Source organism: Strongylocentrotus purpuratus, unplaced genomic scaffold, assembly GCF_000002235.5.
Source record: "Strongylocentrotus purpuratus isolate Spur 01 unplaced genomic scaffold, Spur_5.0 spur5_scaffold_6, whole genome shotgun sequence".
Taxonomy (NCBI): Eukaryota; Metazoa; Echinodermata; class Echinoidea; order Camarodonta; family Strongylocentrotidae; genus Strongylocentrotus; species Strongylocentrotus purpuratus.
In genome coordinates, this window is record NW_022145612.1 from 4,988,877 (window position 1) to 5,008,927 (window position 20,051).

The window sequence follows — 20,051 nt, forward strand, 5'->3', positions numbered from 1 at the left end:
ATCAACTACTCGTTGTTGTCAGCCTACCACGAGCTGAAATGATGAAATTCGAGGTAACCCGCTTAGATATCATAAGTTCGTTACCTGCTTTGATAACATGATATTGAGATCATCACTGGACTTTGGAGGGAAGTTGATGAGGCTGTACCATCTGTGTCAGGGCCGGAGACTGGCTGCATGCCCATGGAGCCTGTGGAGGGGTTTGTAAGAGCTCGACAGCTGCTAGATGAACGTTTCAGATCGAGTTATAAGATTGGTGAAGCATGGATTATCAAGGTCACAGAAGAAGCCAGTCTGCATGATAATGACCATCAAGGACTGCAGAAGTTTTCAAGATGACCTACGGACATGTGAGCATACTTTGAAGGCCTTAAAACTCACGCAAGAAATTGGAGAGTTGGTCAGGATAGTTGACAGGCTACCGAACTATCTCAGGAGCAGCTGGATAAAGGTTGTGCGGCTTATACAATGTACGCTAGCAAGGACACTCACCAAACATCACTGACTTGGTGAGGTTTGTAGCAGACGCCGCCATAGAATTTAACGATCCAGTTTTTGGACGGCACAGAGGCCCAAGAAGTGCAACTGTAAAGGGATCATTTTCATTGGATCTGGTGATAATGTGAAGGTGGCGAGTATTGTGTGTTGTGTCAGGAAACGCACACTCCTCTTCGGATGTGAGAAGTTCAAGGAATTGATGCCAGAACAAAGACTCGAACTGGCTTCAGTTGTCTCAAGCCAGGACATAATGCTGATGAATTGTGTGTTGAATCGTACATGTTCCATAGAAGGTTGTGGGAGGAAACACTCACAACATTTCTCCACACCACCCGAAGAAGAAAGAGGACTCTTCAGGAGACGTTATAGACAGCAGTGAGCCAGAGTGAAACCACAGCACAGACCGGCTCCATTCAAACTGAGTCAGAAGCAAGTTATGGAGTTGCCATAGGGGCCGGTATGCGATGTGTACTTCCCATAGGTCCAGTGCATGTTCAGGCAGCAGATGGAGATAGATGTGTTCGGACCTACGCTCTACTGGACTCTGGTTCGACCACTTTCCTTCTGCACAGAGAACCTAGCAAGGAAAGTGTCAGCATAGGGGGAAGAGCGCATACTTTCCATATCAAACTTGGACAATCCTCATGGAAGGATCCAGACTCGAGTTGTGAGCCAGAGGCGGCCCTACCGGAGGGGGGAAGGTGCCCCCCACTTTTTCAAGTACCCCCAGAGTGCCCCTTTTTACATACAAAAAGTGCCTCTTTAACTTTGTAAGAAGAGCCATTTTTTACATGGGAAAAGTGCCCCTATTACATCATAAAAATGCCTCTCCCCCTTTTCACCTCTGCTAAGTGCCCCTTTTTTGACACGTGCCCCTTTTCCTTCGACAATTTTTCCTTTTTTCCTTTGCAATAATTGTAAATTCTTCCATTCTCATGAGCGCCCTGTTTCAGGTAGGATTATGATTAGTGCCCCTTCACCTCTGATAATTGCGCTTGTCAAATCTGAGAGGTGCCTCTTTTACTCTGACAAGTGCCCCTTCCCCTTTTAATAACTTATAAGCGCACCTTTAATGTTAACATGTGCCCTTGTCCTTTCTGAAAAGTGCCCCCATGAAAAAAATTCATAAATGCCCCTTTTCACCTATGAAAAGTGTCCCTTTTCATTCTTATAAGTGCCCCTTTCATCTATGGTAAATGACCCTTTTCAGGTACGAGAAGTTACTCTTTTTCACTTCAGATAAGTGCCTCCTTCACCTCCGATAATTGCTCTTTTCATCTCTGATGAGGGCCCCTTTTCACCTCTAATAACTCCCCCTTTTATTTTGACACGTGCCCCTTTTCCTTATTAATAAATGCTCTTTTTCCTTCTTATAAGTGCCCCTTTCCCTTCTTATAATGACCCCTTTTCATCTCTGAAAATTAGTGCCCCCTTATTTTATGATGTTTCTATTTTTCTTTTTAATAAAAGCGACTTCCTCTTTCTCATAAAAGCGGCCTCACAACTCCGATAAATGCCCACATAAGAATATGATGTGTTCTCTTTTCTTTTAAAAAATTCCCCTTTTTCATATCTGGCTAGTTCTCCTTTTCAGGTGGGATAAGTGCCCCTTTTCACCTCTGGTAATTACCCTTTTTAACAATATCACGTGCCCCTTTTCCTTTCTAATAAGGGACCTATCCCCTTTTCACCTCTTATAAATGCCCCTATAAAAATATGATGGGTGCCCCTTTTCCGTCGACAAATGTTCATTTCCCATTCTCATAAGTGCCTTTTTTCATCCCTGCTGAGTGCTTCTGTTACAGGCGTAAAAAGTGCCCTATTTTCACCTCTGATAATTACCCTTTGTACTTTGACACGTGCTCCTTTTCTGTTCTAATAGTGTCTTCTTTTATCACTTTCGATACGTGTCCCCTTTTCCTCTTATCAGTAAACGTGCCCCTAATCTAAACAACTAAGAGCAATTTTACCCACAGCTCGCTCGCTACGTTTTCTCGCATTTATAAATGGTATAATTATCTTATTTATTAAAGGTAATTTCAGTTTTCCGTCATTAGAATGTGCTTATAACCCCATCAGGATTGTTTTTTCCCCTCTTTATAAGATGTTATATTTCGAACCGCGACCTCACAAATCTGTCAAGACTTTCCAAGCTCGCTTCGCTCTCTCGCAAATGAATATTCAGACATCACACCCAACTGCAAAGTACAATGCTTAAGCAATATATTGTATGAAGTATAAAGAGACACAAAAATTAAAATAATCCATGATAATGTAATTACAATGTAGGGGTATATACCAATGTCTCATAAAAATGTAAATTTTCGTTTTGAGATTTCCCGCTGTAGGTGCCCTTTTTTCCAGAAAGTGCCCCTTTTTGTTAGTGCCCCCCCCCCCCACTTTGAAAGTCGCTCGGCCGCCCCTGATAAAAGTGAACAAAGGAAATTCAAGCAGGCGTAGTTGCAGGGTGTCATAGATTTATTATTCGTTTCATGATGCTAGGGAAATAAGAGGGCATTGATATTTCATTTTGAGACAAGTGCACTATGCAATGTCAGTGAATATGCATCAACGGGATCTGGTAACTTTGTCCCAGATTCTGAAACAAAATCCTGGATTTAGCTCATGGTGCAATGATATTTATAAAACTTTAGGTCAGTCAGAAACCCCATGACTTTTACAAGCCGATTGCCTGTCTGATTATCAATATATTTATGACTGGAAATCGAAACCAACTTTTGCGTTTCCTAGCGGTTTTGGGGAAAACGAGTATGGTAAAACCGGTCACTCAAAATTGTTTAATTTTGTTGAGGCACTTCTTGATCATTTTGAAGCGCATTTTTTAGGGCTTCAATATTACACCATATCACAGACACTGATAACACGATTGAACATTGTTAAACGATGCCTTTAATCATACAACTCATTTGATGCAAGGTCCTTTGTAAACACATTTTAAATTTGACATAAATTATTTATGATTGTTTAATTCTGATTAAATTTTAGGTTGAACCGCCTTTCGTTTACAGTATCTCAACAAGCTTGACTCGTCGCTCTATTATCGATGTGCTGTCGGTTTGATTAGTCAGTTATACGCTACACTGCGACAGGACATTAACAAAAACCCGCGTAAACCCTTCTGAGAGATACAAGTGTTATATTTAAGAAAAGAAATTACGTCCCTCCCGCTTATGATTAGAAATTTCGAACTTTCAGGAAACGAATCATGAACTCATATTCCCCGATTAAAATTCATGTCAACAATTTCCTCCCTACCCCACCTCCTATCTTAAAAAGAACCTGCATGAGAAGGGCAGGCGGGATACTCAAATCGTATTCCTGGGGAAAATATCAGTTTTTAAAGAAATTGTCACCCTACCCCTCCCCCTCTCTATCTCTCTCTCTCTCCCTTCCCCCCTCTCTCTCTCTCCCTCTCTCTCTCCCCTCTCTCTCTCTCCCCCCCCCTCTCTCTCTCTCCCCCCCCTCTCTCTCTCTCTCTCCCCCTCTCTCTCTCTCTCTCTCTCTCACTCACTCCCTCACTCTCTATTTATTCATCAATTACACTAGCTGGGGAAGCCGGGGTGATTTCTAATATAATTATATATTTCCGGAAAAAAATTCTGCCCCCTTTTTGAAAATCCTGTACCTGCCAAGACCCATGTTGACATAAAACGAATAAACCATGGAAATAGATTGAAACAAGTAAATAATATGCTAAATGGAGAGAAGAAAGAACACGGTTGAAATGATTAGAGTCAAATAAGGCACTTAGGCAACTAAAAAATCACAGCCTAACAATTTGTTTACATGGAACCTACTTTTGATTAAATTCATCTCAGATAATAAACAATCTCTTCTAGAATTTAATGACACTTCAATTAACGAGTTCTTATCCCATTTGTATGATGTTCCAAGATTTCATTTCGCAAACAATATCTGTATTTACTGTAATTGACACACAGGTAGTACTTTGACTATGTGGCCAGCAGAATATTACGTTCGTTTCTACTGCATATACGTCTTTCAATGCCAAGAACTACCATGCTCATTCGTTAAAAAGGTAATTCATATTTCTATATTAACAAATTATTTTCCCTTTTAGGCGTATCAAGATAACCTAGATATTCATCTCGTCTTGTCAATTTCTAACAATATGGCGGGGGGGGGGGGGGGGGAGGTGGCTTAACCTTGACCTTCATTAATTGTTTTTAATACTAATTCTACGTAAATGTCTTTCAATTTGGCAGACCCCTATTAATGGGTCAGTCAGAACAATAAATGGACACAGACAGTATCTATAACAAATAAAATATAAAATGAAATAGTCCAGTTATTCCCCTAAATACATGTAAGGATGGGTGGTAGGAGTGGCTTGACGTTTCGAACAGGTTGACTATCCGTCGTCAGGAGTGATTACCGACAATCCTTTTCAGGACTCCACAATCCCCCCCCCCCCTCCTCTCACATGGTGCAACCGTAAGCCTATGGGCAGCGGTTTCTTTTCATGACCGAGTGGGGAGGACGAAATGCTAGGGACGAGGGAGCAGTGGCGTAATGAGCAAATACGTTTGGGGAGGGGGCAAACAATAAATCCGCATCACCACGACTCTTTATAGAATGGTGTTACATGCAGACCCCGCGGAACGTTTTCCATAGGGGGAGGGGGGTAAAGTATTTACGATCAGGTAGAGCAAAGTGAGCGAAGCAAGTGTAGCGTAAATTGGCGTGGGGTCCAGGGGCGAAGCTCAGGGGTTTTAGGCACATAATTAAGGTCAGATGAGCGTTCAGGGGGCGGAGCACCTGGAAGCTCAGGGGTTTTAGGCATTTAATTACGGTCAGATAAGCATATTTTGATACCTTATTTGTGACACTGGCATACAGGTCACTCCGCTCCCAGAATACCAGGGGTTTAGGCATTTAATATCGGTCAGGTGAGCATCCAGAGGCCCGGCTTAGGGCCCTGGTGTGGTCTAGGGGGCAGAGCCCCCGGAAGCTCAGGGGTTTTAGGCAGTTAATAACGGTCAGATGAGCAACCAGGGGCCCGCTTTAGGGCCTTTGGTGGGGTCCAGGGGGGGGGGCAGAACCCCGGGAAGCTCAGGGAAAAATCATGCCATTTCAGCAACATTATGTAAACCACTGGTATCGAATTATAAATAAACCACGTTTTAGTCCGCCAGTGTGTGGTAGCATATAGTTAACAAGAGGGTGAAGGTGAAGGAAGTGACTAACCCATCACAGGTTTTTGAAGTTTTGTTGTATCAAAAAATTACATTCCTAAGCAAAACTATAGTATAAAAACAAGCAATATACTTTTTCACACTACACTTTTCTACAATATTTACTTGTACATTTTGAAGGATATTATGCGAGGGAGCATATAGTCTAAACGCTGCACTCTTGGGCCCTCTAGAGCCTACAAGTGTGTTGCAGTGCTTAGTCAGTATTTGCTATACATTTTTTTTCTTTCACTTTGTCAAATTTTCCGGGGGGGACGATCCCCCTAAAAAAAACTTGAGGGGGAGGGACGTTACTTACATGTATAAGCAGCATCTAAAACAATGTTTGTTTTGAATTCAGTCTTTCACTTTTTATGGCTATTGATCAGACACACACACACTTGACAATTCAATCAGCGATAATCAGTATCAATCAATACACCCGGAAGTGATATTTCTCTCCCTTGCTTCTTTAAATAAAAGTAGTTCATTTTTGCTTCTTCATCAGTTTTCCATCTCGTGTGTTTTTCCATTTTGTATCGTCTTCATCCCCTTTTCTATCTTTAAAATTCTTGCATCATTCCTTCAGTTTTCTCTCTCTTAATTTTTTTTACTTCAACTCTCTCTCTTAATCCCTGCTTCTTTCCAATATTTGTATTCCTCCTTTCCTTCGCTCTCTCCTGTTACATGTATGTCTTCTTTATCTATATGTTTTACCGTCCATATCTCTCTCCTTCTCTTTGATCTGGTATTTTATTATCTCTTCCTTTTCACTCTGTCTTCCCTCTCTTTATTTTTTGGTTGCAAAAGTTTGAACAAACATTTTCGATTACGTAAACCACATCATGTTTTAAAGATAAACAGGCTTGAAGAAAATGGTCTAGGAACGTGAGACGTAGCTGTACTTTACAATTTTATTACGAGCTTTCGGCTTGTGAGGCCTTCTTCAGGTTCTGAAGTGCAAACACATACACAAACAAATACATTGTATGAACAAATATACATGGCATACAAACTTAATAACACTCAAAATTGTAAAGTACAGCTACGTCAGAGGACTCTCACGTTCCTTTATAGACCATTTTCTTCACGCCTACATATTCTGGAACACCTGTTGTCATGTCAGAGTTGAGAATTCTCGCACCTGTATACATAATATATTTACAATATATTGTTTTGAGCGATTAATTAAATAATCTATCAAGATATCTATCGTTAATGACAAATCTCTTAAAGGCATATAGCACATACATAGAATGTTAAATATATTCAATTATAATAATTTTTTAAAAGGTTATAATAATAAATAATAATAGCTCACATTTATATTGCGTCTAATACTTTGATTCTAGGCGCAGCACAAAATTATACTTAAGAAATATGAGCATGAATAAGTATACAAAAGTGATAATGATTAATATAATATCTAACGTACAACGTTATTCCACTAACACCTATGAACAATATTAATCTTATTCTACAGTTCGATAGCATCGACGTATATTGAATGTTCGCTCCTATAAGAGACGCTTATATTGAATTTGTCAACGTTTTAAGCAACTTTTTGACTTACATCATATTTTGCTAAAAAATGGGAACATCTGATCCCCACCCCCTCTCCTTTCGGAGTGGGGGAGGGGATGTATACCCCATCCCGGGATTTATAATGTATGTTCTTGTAATACTCTTAATCATAGTGATATGATAACGCATTCATCACATGACTGCATTTCCTTTCGACCTCTTCTCTAACCTCCTCTGAAATACTGTTCTTCCAGGCATTGATGACTTTCTCAGTGTCTCGCGTTCGTGAAAATGGGCTACCAGTCCCCTGACCCTTATTTCCATGAGTATTATTCTTCAACCAACCGAGTACATCTTGATGAATGTTAATTCCCACATGCTGATAAATCCGCTGTGTTTGTTCTATAGGGTCTTCGGCTACATCCTCAAAGCGTACTAACATGTATTTGCCCTTTAGCCAGCTGGGTGGATCATCCTTGTACTGTAAGTTTCGAGCCATATGCTCGCACAGATCCTTGATTTCATCTGCATCGGGACCTTTCCGTCGCAACAGATCGGAGTTTGGTTCTTTGAGTTTACGACGCGAATTCATGACCGCTCTGGGATCGCGGACTAGATGGATAATTTTGAGGTTTAGACTTGGATCCTCAAGAAAAACCCTCAGATCCTTAATGTCGTTAACACGTATGGTTTTAAGAACTGTGTAGGGGCGATCTAAACACAGTTTTGAAATTATTGGACCAACTTTTCGATCGGGTATCTTTCTTACTGGACAGAGAAGCTTGGAGCTTTTCAAGGCTCCTGATAGCTGACAAGTGTTCAAACCACCTCGACTCAACCAGTTCTTAGTCCCCTGGCTAAATGTTGAATAGTTACAACGGAGGGTGTGGTTCCACAGCAAGAAAATCAAGGACTCGGCCTGTCTGTTGTCAATACGGTGCTTCAATACATCAAACGTCACTTGAAACAATGGTTCGTACATGTAAAAAACTTCTGGATTCGAATTAAACAACTCTCCTATGAAAGATGATCCAGAGCGTTTTGTTGTGACAATAATGATTTGAACACGTTTGGCTGATGCTGGCTTATCAAGGATTGGAAGCGACGAGCGTAGGATTTCAACATTACTTTTCCTATTTGAAATTGCATGTTTTTCATATGGCATATGAAATTCTCTAGATGTATTTTCTTTGGATACGCTGTCACTTGAAAACCGTCCATCCTTGTTATTCTGTACTTCAATTACTGCATTTCGTCCAGATGTCGCAACAATGTTAGCAAGAGTATCAATCGCGATGTGCTGTTCAGGATATGATTCTGTTGAACCTTTAATTGTGCTTCCATGAAACTCCCAGGTATTGACGGCTCTGGATGAATCATTAGAATCGTCATTTGATGCTCGTGTAAAATCATATTGTTTTCCATACTTCATCATTTTCTTCGATTCAAGGAAGTGTGGAATCACGGCATCGTCTGAGGAAAAAAGAAACACGACATAATTATGTTCATTGAAGCAGCGGCGTAGCTATGGAGGATGGGTACAGTGGGGGAATTGCCCCCAATTAATAGAATTACAAGGGGAAGAAGTGAGAGCGAGGGGATAAATACAGGAAAAGGACAAAAGAACATGGGATGATATAAGGAGATATAAGATATAAGGAGATGCTTTTCAAAGATTATGCCGTTAGCGATGGGTGCGCATAATGTGTAAATTGTCTTGGGCTGAAAACAGCCCATCGCACCGTATTGCTACCGTATTCGCTATACCGTATTGCTGCGAACCGAATTTCGAAGAAATAACAATTATATTAGAAATGGAAATATAAATAAACATCGTCTTCCTTCTTTAGGTTATAAATAAAATAAGAATATTATCAACCTGAGTTGTATTGTATTTAAGAGAAGGTCGAGTTCTGGAAAGAGGTGAAAAATAATTTGTGAGTGTTATCATTGTATTAGGCAAGTGTGGAAGAACATCAGAGAAAAAACGTTCTTGAAAAGCATGGCTCAAATGCCTAAAATTCTAAAAGTGGCATGTATTAAACAAATCCACACACAAAAGACAAACACTTCAACGGAATTAAAAAAAAAAAATGAAATGTCAAGTCGACTAATTGAAAGCAAGAGTGAACCAATAGAGGTGGTTTACTAAAATCTCAAACATGTACTTATAAACTATAGGTCAAAATCCTTAGAATGTTTACTCTGAAATGTTTGCATGTTTGTAATTGATGAAATCGTGTCAAACATTAACCAATCAATCTTGATCCAATGCTGATCTCAATCGTATATTTCTCAGTATACAGCTACTTATGGACATCATGATAATGAATATTACAAACATGGAATATCTTTTACATGAAACTAGTTACTATTATTATTATTATTATTATCATTATCATTATTATTGTGATTTTCATTATCATTATTATTATCATTATTATTATCATTATTATTATCATTATTATTATCATTATTACCATTATTATTTTCATTATCATTAGCATCTTTATTTGTATTATTATTATTATCATTATTATTATCATTATAATTTTAGTAAGAAATGAATCCTGACTTACCCCACAAAAAGAGGCAGAAGTAGACGAAAGAGAATAGGCCTACAAGTAAGATGATGTAAGTGCTCCGTTTGGTAAAACCACTTGTTTGGGTTGGTCCCATCGTGAAAAAAGGTCGTGGCTTTGAGTCTCTTTGGACCAAGTAGTTTTATTGTTATACTAGTTCATTTCATATGACGACAGGCATATTTTAGATTTACAAGTTACACACTCAAGATCGAGCTTATTTCTTCGTTGCTTGTGATCTGAAGAAAAATATGATGCATGATAGAAACGAGTTTATGTTTCTATCAAAAAAAATAATGTTATCATCAAATTATGAGTAAACCAGACCAAGTTGGTCACATAAAAAAGAGCATGAAAACACATCAAACTTAGCATAAGAAATGTTACAATATAAAGAGTTCCAATTATTACAAAATATTATGATAACTTTTTAAGTTGCTTTAAATAAAGTTTCAATATTATATCTTAAATATTACCTATTCATTTTATATCCCGTATATTTTGGGCGGTGTTTGTTAATTAACGAACGTTTATATGGGCAACATCAAAATATATAGGCCCCTCAATACCCTGCTGGTGACCTCTCGATTCTATGAAAATAAACAGGAGCACCAAATAATTTGAAAGTGATATTGGAAATGATTTTTGAACAAAGATTAAAATTCAACTAATGATTTGATTTATTTATATTCATGCTGCTTCATGCTGTTTATTTAGATTCATTTTGCTTCAATCTATACGAACGTGATCGAACCCGATTGACGTTTACAACGTACGCATTTTTAAAACCCCCAAATTAATAAATTTGACATCACGAAGCAAGTGTACAAACTAAAGTATAACGACCACATTCGAAACAGATAACCTTTACAAAGAAATAAAAACTCGGTTGACTCAATGTCATACGTTCAGTATACTTTGTCTTAAGTCACTCGAAACCCATTCACCTGTAAATCGTTTGCACCCATAATAGAATAACCTGTACCTTCGATTCTATTAGAATGTTTGGCGGATAGTTACTCTAAGTATAATTGTTCCTTGGCATACACCTTACAAAGAAAATATGTTTATGTGCACTTGGCTTGATAACAACTCCAATGCACCATTCTTTTTGGAAGGAAATTACCTATTTCCCGATATTTAAAACTTGTCAATGTAATCTTTTTCAATAGAACAATTTATTCTAGAGTTTTGTCGATGCTTATCTGACATAGCAAGACATAGTTTACTGATTACTAAAACCATTTGTCAATCGGGGTAAGACTTTATTTTATAATATCACATAGATTAACAAATTGCATTTTAAAAAGTTGCGTAAACGTAAAAATGAAGAAGAAAACGATAAATGAATAACCTTAGAGTATACTAAAGTCTAAATATTTAGTACTTTGATTTAAAATATAAGATATCTGTAAAGAAATAGTTAGTACTCTTACCAGTTTTTGAATCACATTTAGAGGCTTATAAGTATAGGTCTTCAACTTGAGTCTCCTACACTATCATGTATCGCTCTCAACTCTTCTGATTGGTGCTACTACGGTTCTCAAAGTCACAATTCAACGTACTAACATGATTAAGAGGTAGAAAAGCATACGCCTTACCACAATGAAAAGTGAAGTGGATAGTATTTGCTGGCAGTTAAATCCATATTATAATTATGCGACCCTCGGATGGCGTGGTGAGCTGGAACGAGCACGTCAACGAGTTTAACACAATCATAGATGTCCAACAATATGCACCCCCTCCTCCTCCCACTCCTTTCTCCAGCTCTCTCTCTCTCTCTCTCTCTCTCTCTCTCTCTTTCTCTCTCTCTTTCTCTCTCTTTATTTCTCTTTTTTTTTCTCTCTCTCTTTCTCCCTGTGTTCGGGTGTATATGTATACCTAGGTTTGCATCTGTCCATTTTTCCCGGCGTTTTTCTCATTTTTTCTGTTTCACCCCGCTCTCTCATAATTCAAGGAAATGCTTCATTTAATATCAGAATCTTCGTTTTCACGTGTTAACTAATGGCAGACTACTTTGTCTCAAGCATGTTTATTTTCTGGGATTTGTATATCTTTATTGGAAATGAATGTTTAAAAACTGTTTGTTAAACTCTTTATTTTTTCAAAAAAATCTGACATTGAAAAGGTGGAATAAGGTATGAAATATCCAGGGAAAGGAGACATTTTTTCACATGTTAATCTATGGCAGACGTAACTTTTCGGGTTCTAGGACACCTCCTGGACATCCAACCCTCGGATAACCACCCCCAGTCAACTAGCCCCTAAGACAACTACCCCCTAGGACAACCACCCCCAGTCAACTAGCCCCTAAGACAACTACCCCCTAGGACAACCACCCCCAGTCAACTAGCCCCTAAGACAACTACCCCCTAGGACAACCACTCCCAGTCAACTAGCCCCTAAGACAACTACCCCCTAGGACAACCACCCCCAGTCAACTAGCCCCTAAGACAACTACCCCCTAGGACAACCACCCCCAGTCAACTAGCCCCTAAGACAACTACCCCCTAGGACAACCACCCCCAGTCAACTAGCCCCTAAGACAACTACCCCCTAGGACAACCACTCCCAGTCAACTAGCCCCTAAGACAACTACCCCCTAGGACAACCACCCCCAGTCAACTAGCCCCTAAGACAACTACCCCCTAGGACCAGGCCCGTAGCCAGAGTTTGATGTTTTGGGGGGCACATACATGTAATTGATCGACGTCCTGGGGAGGGATCTAAAAAAGTTCAACCGATCTTGGAGAAAAAAATGGGGGGGGGGCGTGCCCCCCCCCCCCCCCGTGGCTACGTGCCTGCCTAGGAAAAACTACCCTCTAGGACAACTATCCCCTAGGACAACTACCCCTAGGACGATTATCCCCCGGACAACTATATCCTAGGGGGTATATAGTGGTGTACATGTTTTGAGTATGCCAGTAACCAAGCTAAAGGCTAAAGCGTGTAGAAAGAAAAATGAACATTAATGGCATGCATTTTCATGGAAGACAGATTTAAAGAGATTTAAACGTTATAAATTTCATACAAACATGCATTATATTCTCTAAGTTCAGCATGTATTTACGTGGTGATATTGTACAATGATGGTCCAATTAAGAACCAATCAAGTAATGAGTAACAATATGAAAATAATTCACTGGTATCAATATTTTGCCTTTAAATTCAGTAGATAATGAAACACACACTGGGTCTCTGCGTGCAGCCCAACCCCATGTTGTTGTTGTTGTTGGGTAATTGTTTATTGGCGTTCATTCAATGTTGAATATATACGCCATAATTATTTTTAATTTTATAAGGAAAATCAGTTATAAATAAGAAAACTGAGGATAAAGATTTGTAATGATATAATTAAAAAGTAACGCAATTTTTTAGGAGTCTCTGGATGGTTTGCAACTTCGTGTTTCTGCTTTTTTTTAAAGTTTAATCTGGTCAGCCCGGTTTCGATGGCATGGAAAACTAGCTTTGCCCAACCCCATGGATGAATTACTGTTAGTGGTTGATTAGCTTGATTTCAGAATGACAGATCTATATTATTTTAGTCTGTGATAATCTTTGGATAATTACAAAGTTGATCATGAGCTCTATTACCTTCGAAACAGGTCATAAAAATACAATAAATCTTGTGATAAATCGTGCAGTAATTAAATAACGAAAATCATGCTATAGCTTATTTGAAAAAGAAAAAGATATCTGTGTTATCTTGTATTATACAACACCTACGTGGATCCTTGTCATTTGATTGGACGATTGTTGGTCACATGATATTCAATAGATGGTATATTGCACGGTCGTGCATTTTTGGTTATATGCGCCGTGCATTTTTGGTTATATGCAGACTGCGTATCTCTCTGCTACATGTGCGCGCGCGTATCCCTGCGTGTATCTGACGCGAAGGCAATCTGCATGTAATAGAGAAGGCTTGACTCGAACTGTAATTTATCTTTATAAGGAGTAAAGCATAATTTGTTGATTAACGTTCTATTAGGTCTTCTTCGATGTTGTATAAAACAAATAATGAATGTTTTTCATTCGTTTAATAGTGCAAATATTTTCATTCGTTGAAAGATTAACGTTAATTCTATTCAACTCGGCTGACGCCTCGTTGAATAGAATGTTAATCTTTCAACTCATGAACATATTCGCACTATTGAACTCATAACCATTCATTATTTGTATAACATATAACGGTACTCGGTGCTCAATTTATTGTTTCTATCGTTTGGCATTCTTCACATAGTCCAGTGCTGTTTTTTCTATTTAGATATTTATAATAGTTTAGGTTACATTTACCAAGTTGGTGAATTAATCTTTCATCCTTTCGGTTCAAATCTTTGATTTTAAAAACATTACTTACATGGCTTTATTGATTCTTACTTACTTGGGTACAGGCGCGTACGCAGGATTTTTTTCAAGGGGATGGGGGGGGGGGGGGGGGTATAACATTTTTAAATCGGGCCGAACATTTCACAACGACTCAGCCAGCCGCTGAATAAGCTGGGGGGGGGGGGGGGGGGGGGGGGGTAAGAGGACACTTGTTTTGTTTTTTTTGGTCTCGAAATTTGAAAATTTGAAGAAAAAAATTAAAAGTAAAACAAATTACCAAAGGGGGGGGGGGGTTCAACTCCCCCCCCCCCCCCCCTTCCCCTGCGTAAGCGCCTGCTTGGGTATACTAGGCTAGGCTAAAAGTGTCTTCTTTTCTCTGCTTTATCCCAGAGGCTTTGACACATGAATTTATAGTAAATATATGAGTTTCTTATGAACTCACTTTTGCTTCGGTTTACTATGATATATGTGTGTTGTTTGTTCGAAGCTTGTTTTGCCGGTTCATTTATAAATAGCGAGCAGACCCAAAATAAAAGTCTGACCGCGTAGACTACGTTATCTCAATGTGTACCATGCATGTGTAATATATCGGGTACACTACGCGGTATATACGGTGCATGTGCTGCAGTTGTATTATCCACCGAAGTCTGAAATTTAATCGCTGAAATCAAATCTATCTTTATTTAATATTTGTAAACAAACGATGGCAACACAAGGAAAAATCGTTTTTGTAACCGTAGGTACCACAAGCTTTGATGCATTAATAGAAGAAATTTCAAGTGACAAGACTCTTACTGTAAGTATTTTGTGAGAATATTGACATTGTTTATCATGTCGGCTGTGTCTGTCGCGGGAGTCAGCAAATTTGCCCGGGCCCACCCCGGCACAGAAGGGTGGGAAGCAATATACGCTTAGGGCCTAGGGGGCTTTAGAGTGTGGCCGTGCACTTCATGACTTGCACTGTACAGTCGTCCGGGTTGAGTATTTTTGTACTTGTGTGCAGTGCTGCATGCTGTGAACCACTCCAGCAAAGCATAGTAGACTAGTTAAACAGAAATAACTGTCTGGTATATATATATATGGGTCATTCTTTAATAAAACTGACATTTATCAACATTCCCCATCAGAGGGGTGCGGGCCAGATGAAATCTCAGCGGAACAACCGTCAATAATATCATTCAGAGACTGAAGCTTTCGGTCTATGTTAGTAGTCGATGCTATATGCCTAATGCATATTGACCTCTGTTGTATACGTGCTGAGAGGCATCAATCTTGTACACGTGTACAAAACAAATGGGAAAAAATAAGAATTATTGTTGAAATCCTTACATTTTAATGCGATGCTCCAAATTCATACTACTGGTAGTGTTACCGTAAATGACCGTAATAATTCAGTTCTGTAATTTCCAGCTGATTCACAGCTCAAAATCATTTAGAAAAACTGAAGAAAACCCTGCTTATTTTCCTCCATCGTGTCTCACTAATACGCATTACGGACCTAGCAATTTTTTCCAGAATCTAGTGCCTTTAGCTTTGGTTTTTGTTTAAAAATCTAGACTCGGTCATAACAACAGGTCGATGTAGAAAAACTGATAACTAGACAGAAAATAGATATAACTTTCATGTACTATAAAAATGACATTGAAAATCATTTTAAAACATTAAAAAATAAGGAATGAGAGTCTAGTTACTTTTAGCTACATAGAATGGCGAAGTGTGACGTCATCAAAATCTCCTAACCATTAGGAGCCAGAGCAAATATATTATTCAGATGGTCATATCTCAGCCAATACTTAACATATTCAATCTATTTTCAACATTTGAACATTATTTTTGCTGCTCTTTCGGAAAATGAAGAAAAAAATTAGAAATTCTAAAAACTGATTTTTATGACGTCACAGCTTCGGTACTCTATGTAATTTGTCAGTTTTTTTTTAGCTTCTGCACTCGATGAGATCACACACAAACTGCATAGTGTAACCTCCCCTCATTTAAGGGGAAGTCCACCCTGATACTAAGTTGGTTTTCATAGAAACATATAAATTAAAAGAGACACAGTTCAGCAAAAGTGTGAGCAAAAAAAACAATTGAAAATAAGAAAGTTATGAATTTTTGAAGAGAAAACAATTCAGTGGAGTGGAGTGGAGAGTGATTTTGCCTAATAGAAATCAATCGCACAAAAAATGGCAACTCTGTGACATATCTTGAGAGGTGCCCTCCCAAATTCCTTGTAGTAAATAACAACAAAAATCTTTGTTTTCCCTGAAGAAAATTTTCAAATGTACATTCACCCTAAAAATACTTATTTGCAAATATGTTTTTATGCAACCACTGTAAGAAACAAAGCTATTCTGTCATCAATTACTAAGAAACAAAAATGTATGGAATTTTCTGTACAGAGCAAATTGGAGAGGAGCTCTCAATGTATATGTCACAGTGTTGCCAATTTGTGTCACTTATGACAACTTCAAACATTCCTAACTTTCTTTATTTGAATTCGATATTGCTTAAATCATCATCACCATCATGAGAATTATTTATCTGATACTCTTATGTTTTTCAGTTTTCCTTGCTATCCTGCTAACAAAACTCAATACATTTTCTGTTATTTACTGTAAATGTAGGTAGTATTGAAATACCTAATACAGTAATACTATTATACCTAATATTGGCTATGTTTCCCTTTTGTCATTTTTGTAATTCATTTATTGTTTACCAGATTCTTAAGCGTTTGGGTTACTCTAAAGTCATCCTCCAGATTGGAAGAGGAAATATCGAGCCCCAGCAGATCAACCAACCTGATTTTTGCCTTGAGGCTTACCGATATAAGGACTCCATTGCAGAAGATATTTACAATGCTGATCTGGTCATAAGTCATGCAGGTACTGGTATAGACACTAATACCAATCTGGTTCGGGGAATTTTTCAATTCAATTCAATTTCAATTTCAAATTTATTCATGTTTCCAACAAAACATTACAAATCAATTATAAGCATTTAAAACAAATTTAAGAAATACATGTTGGAAACAGAGGGGTCCACTAAAAAGCAATGCTTGTACAAATGTAAACACCTCAAGTCTACCAATCACTAACAAATATTTTGGTCTGTGTTTTAGGTGTTCCTTTTGGTTATTCTATTTATATGGCTTTAAAGGTAATACAAAGTTTTGGTATGGGGTCATGAATTTGGTTCAAATGAACGTATTGGAAGCATATGCAATTTTGCAATTTTCAATGATCATTGTCGCGGTTAAAATTGATTCTAAAGTGATGAAATTGTAAATAATAATGTTGTATAGCGTCCTCTCAAGACTGATATTACTTCAGCTTTAAAAAAATGTTTCTTCACTACAATCGACCAATTTGCTATTCCCATTTGGAAATTATATATCAGAACTGCATATCCTGAGATTTTAATGGTCGCAGCTCCCATGGAATTGCCTTAGTTGCTATTTGAAATTGACTTGGAGCACCGGTAAATTTTTGATTATTCAATTTCTTCGAAAGCAAAAGGGTTTTAAAGGCTAAATTTGTTAGTGCTTACATCAACTGGGGAATCCAAATATCCTAATTTTAAAGAATTACTATCTATCCAATTTTCAAAATTTCCCAAAACTTTGAATTACCTTTAAATATTACTTCAATAAAGAGATGATGCATGTTTAAATTTACACATCATTAACATAAAAGGGGCTTGTGAGTAGGCTACATGTACTTGGCGCACCTGTTTACGCTCAAATGGAATTAGGGCCGACGCGGATCCCAAATCAAACTTGGGTTCCACACATGCAGTTTTATGTTATTCATTATTTTTCTTCATATTCCTTTTATAGATTTTTTGAGATCGATTTATACATTCTAGCTGTACATGAATGATTTTGTTGGATGATTGATGCTCATATTGAAATGAAAATTTAATTATTGCACTGGAAATTATTGCTTGACATTTAGTAATGCACTACCTGATGAACTTGTAATCTTTGGCCTGATTTGGTTGCAGGAGCTGGGAGCTGTTTGGAGACCCTTGGAGCAAGGAAACCCCTTCTTGTTGTTATCAATGAACTCCTGATGGGAAATCATCAGTTGGAACTTGCAGATCAGCTGTGTAAAGATGAACACCTATTTCACACAACACCAAGGTATGCTGTTAATCAAGAATAAAATATATGTAGCCCCCAAGGTACCATAACCAAATACAAACACAAATACAGTCAACCTCGCACAAGTTGACATTGCATGTGTTGAATAAACTCTTAAAGTGACTCAGTAACATTGTTGAAGGTTGATGAAGAAAAAAAGAGGGTAATTTTTATATTAAAAAACCATAGCGCTCAGTTCAAGGAGCGAATCATACCAGGTACCCACTTGTTACATCTGGGTCAAGTGTGGCAAATATGAATTTAATGACTTGTCAAAAGACGTTCATGCTGTGGCATGGATTTGAACCCGGTACCTTATGGTTCACAGTCCAGAGTCTTCTCCTCTAGACACCTTTCTATGACGACTGTTTCTTTTTTTTGGTGTCCTTTGATAACAGCAAACTGGCACATGATCTTGAGACGATGGATTTCTCTCTGCTAAAGCCGTTCCCTCCTTGCGACCCGTCAAATTTCTCATCCTTCCTGGACAAAGCTTTAGGAGTATCCTGAGATTCGATGCAGTGCAGCGATGCGATACATTCCAAATCAAGGTCCTTTAAAGGGAAAATTTTCCCCTTTTTTTTAATAAAAGCAGAAAGATGAGAAAGAAACAGATTACTTAAATTAGAGAAATATCCAACAAAGAATAAGAAGATGTATTTTTGAAATTCTAATCAATCAAACACAGATCAGCAATTCCTTGATATGCTTACGATAAAACCTCCCATTTTACTTCATTCTGAAATTTTCATAAATTTCCCTTTTTAGGGTTTTGATAAAGGATTAGATCTTTTTCATTAAGGGGTCATGTAGAAACATTTGTGAAATGATTATATTTAGGGCAGCTCATATAATGGGGATAATAGTAGCATAACATCTCATTAAATGTCGGTTAAAATAAAGTTTTCAGTGTACTAATAAGTTCAATCATATGTCACTGAAGCCTTAAAAACAGACATTTGTAAGGAAAAACTGATTAAATTTTACACTTTTCATTGATATGTTATGTCAGTAATGCTGCTTGTAAGTATTGGCTTGCATGGTGATGTAGACAGACAGTAGGCTTGCGGATGCACCATGTGAGAGAGAGGGAGGATTGAGGAGTCCTGAAAAGGACTCTCGGTAACCTTTCTTGAGGGTGAGTAGTCCTGAAAAGGACTGTTGGTGTAGTCTTAAAAAAAGACTGTTGGTTATCTTTCTTAGCTTATAGTTCTAGCGCTTGGAGAGGATGAGTGGCGGGAGTGGCTCAACGTTTCGAACAGGTTGACAATCCCTCAATCCTCCCTCTCTCTCTCACATGGTGCACCGTAAGCCTACTGTATATGTCAGTAATATCGTCGCCTGGGTGGCAAAAGGGCGTAAGCTCGAATATCAGGTGGCCGTGTTCTACATTAACAATTCTATTAGCCTTAGTTTTGAACCAATTTGGGGGACAGAAAGCAGTTTAAATATAAAACAAATCTTTAAATGCGCATAGCCATAATTCGAAAAGTAGTTTTTGAGTGGCTTGCGCGCTAACGCCCTTCTGCCAGCCGGGCAAGGATATGATCATTGAAATCAAACGTAGTACCCATTCTTTAGCTCCATTGCAAATACACCACTTCTTTTTGAAAGCCTTCAACCTCCCATTTAAAGGCAGTTGAAATTTTCTTACCGTTCATTTTGCTAATGGGGGGGGGGGGGCTGTTAATTATGAATCCACCCTGTCAATAATGATTGGCTGCTTAATATAGGATCGTTATGCTTCTTATTGTTTTAAAT

General features: G+C 38.2%; 2 protein-coding genes across 3 annotated transcripts; one reads left to right on the forward strand and one right to left on the reverse strand.

Annotated features, from left to right (window-relative positions):
• Positions 1-6,855: 6,855 nt before the first annotated feature.
• Positions 6,856-11,504, reverse strand: LOC100891836 (carbohydrate sulfotransferase 1). Its single transcript, XM_011668749.2, has 3 exons — positions 11,257-11,504; positions 9,818-10,059; positions 6,856-8,711 (listed from the first exon to the last, which is right to left on the reverse strand). The coding sequence occupies exons 2-3, from the start codon at positions 9,915-9,917 to the stop codon at positions 7,402-7,404; spliced, it is 1,410 nt and encodes a 469-aa protein (XP_011667051.1). The 5' UTR covers positions 9,918-10,059; positions 11,257-11,504; the 3' UTR covers positions 6,856-7,401.
• Positions 11,505-14,758: 3,254 nt separating this feature from the next.
• On the forward strand, positions 14,759-19,256 carry LOC575376 (UDP-N-acetylglucosamine transferase subunit ALG13 homolog). Of its 2 annotated transcripts, none has more exons than XM_775780.5 (4): positions 14,759-14,945; positions 16,869-17,031; positions 18,152-18,290; positions 18,689-19,256. In XM_775780.5, the coding sequence occupies exons 1-4, from the start codon at positions 14,853-14,855 to the stop codon at positions 18,798-18,800; spliced, it is 507 nt and encodes a 168-aa protein (XP_780873.2). In that variant the 5' UTR covers positions 14,759-14,852; the 3' UTR covers positions 18,801-19,256. The 2 variants fall into 2 exon arrangements, with proteins under 2 accessions (XP_780873.2, XP_030828907.1); XM_030973047.1 differs by having other exon boundaries at positions 14,759-14,885.
• The last annotated feature ends 795 nt before the right edge of the window (positions 19,257-20,051 follow it).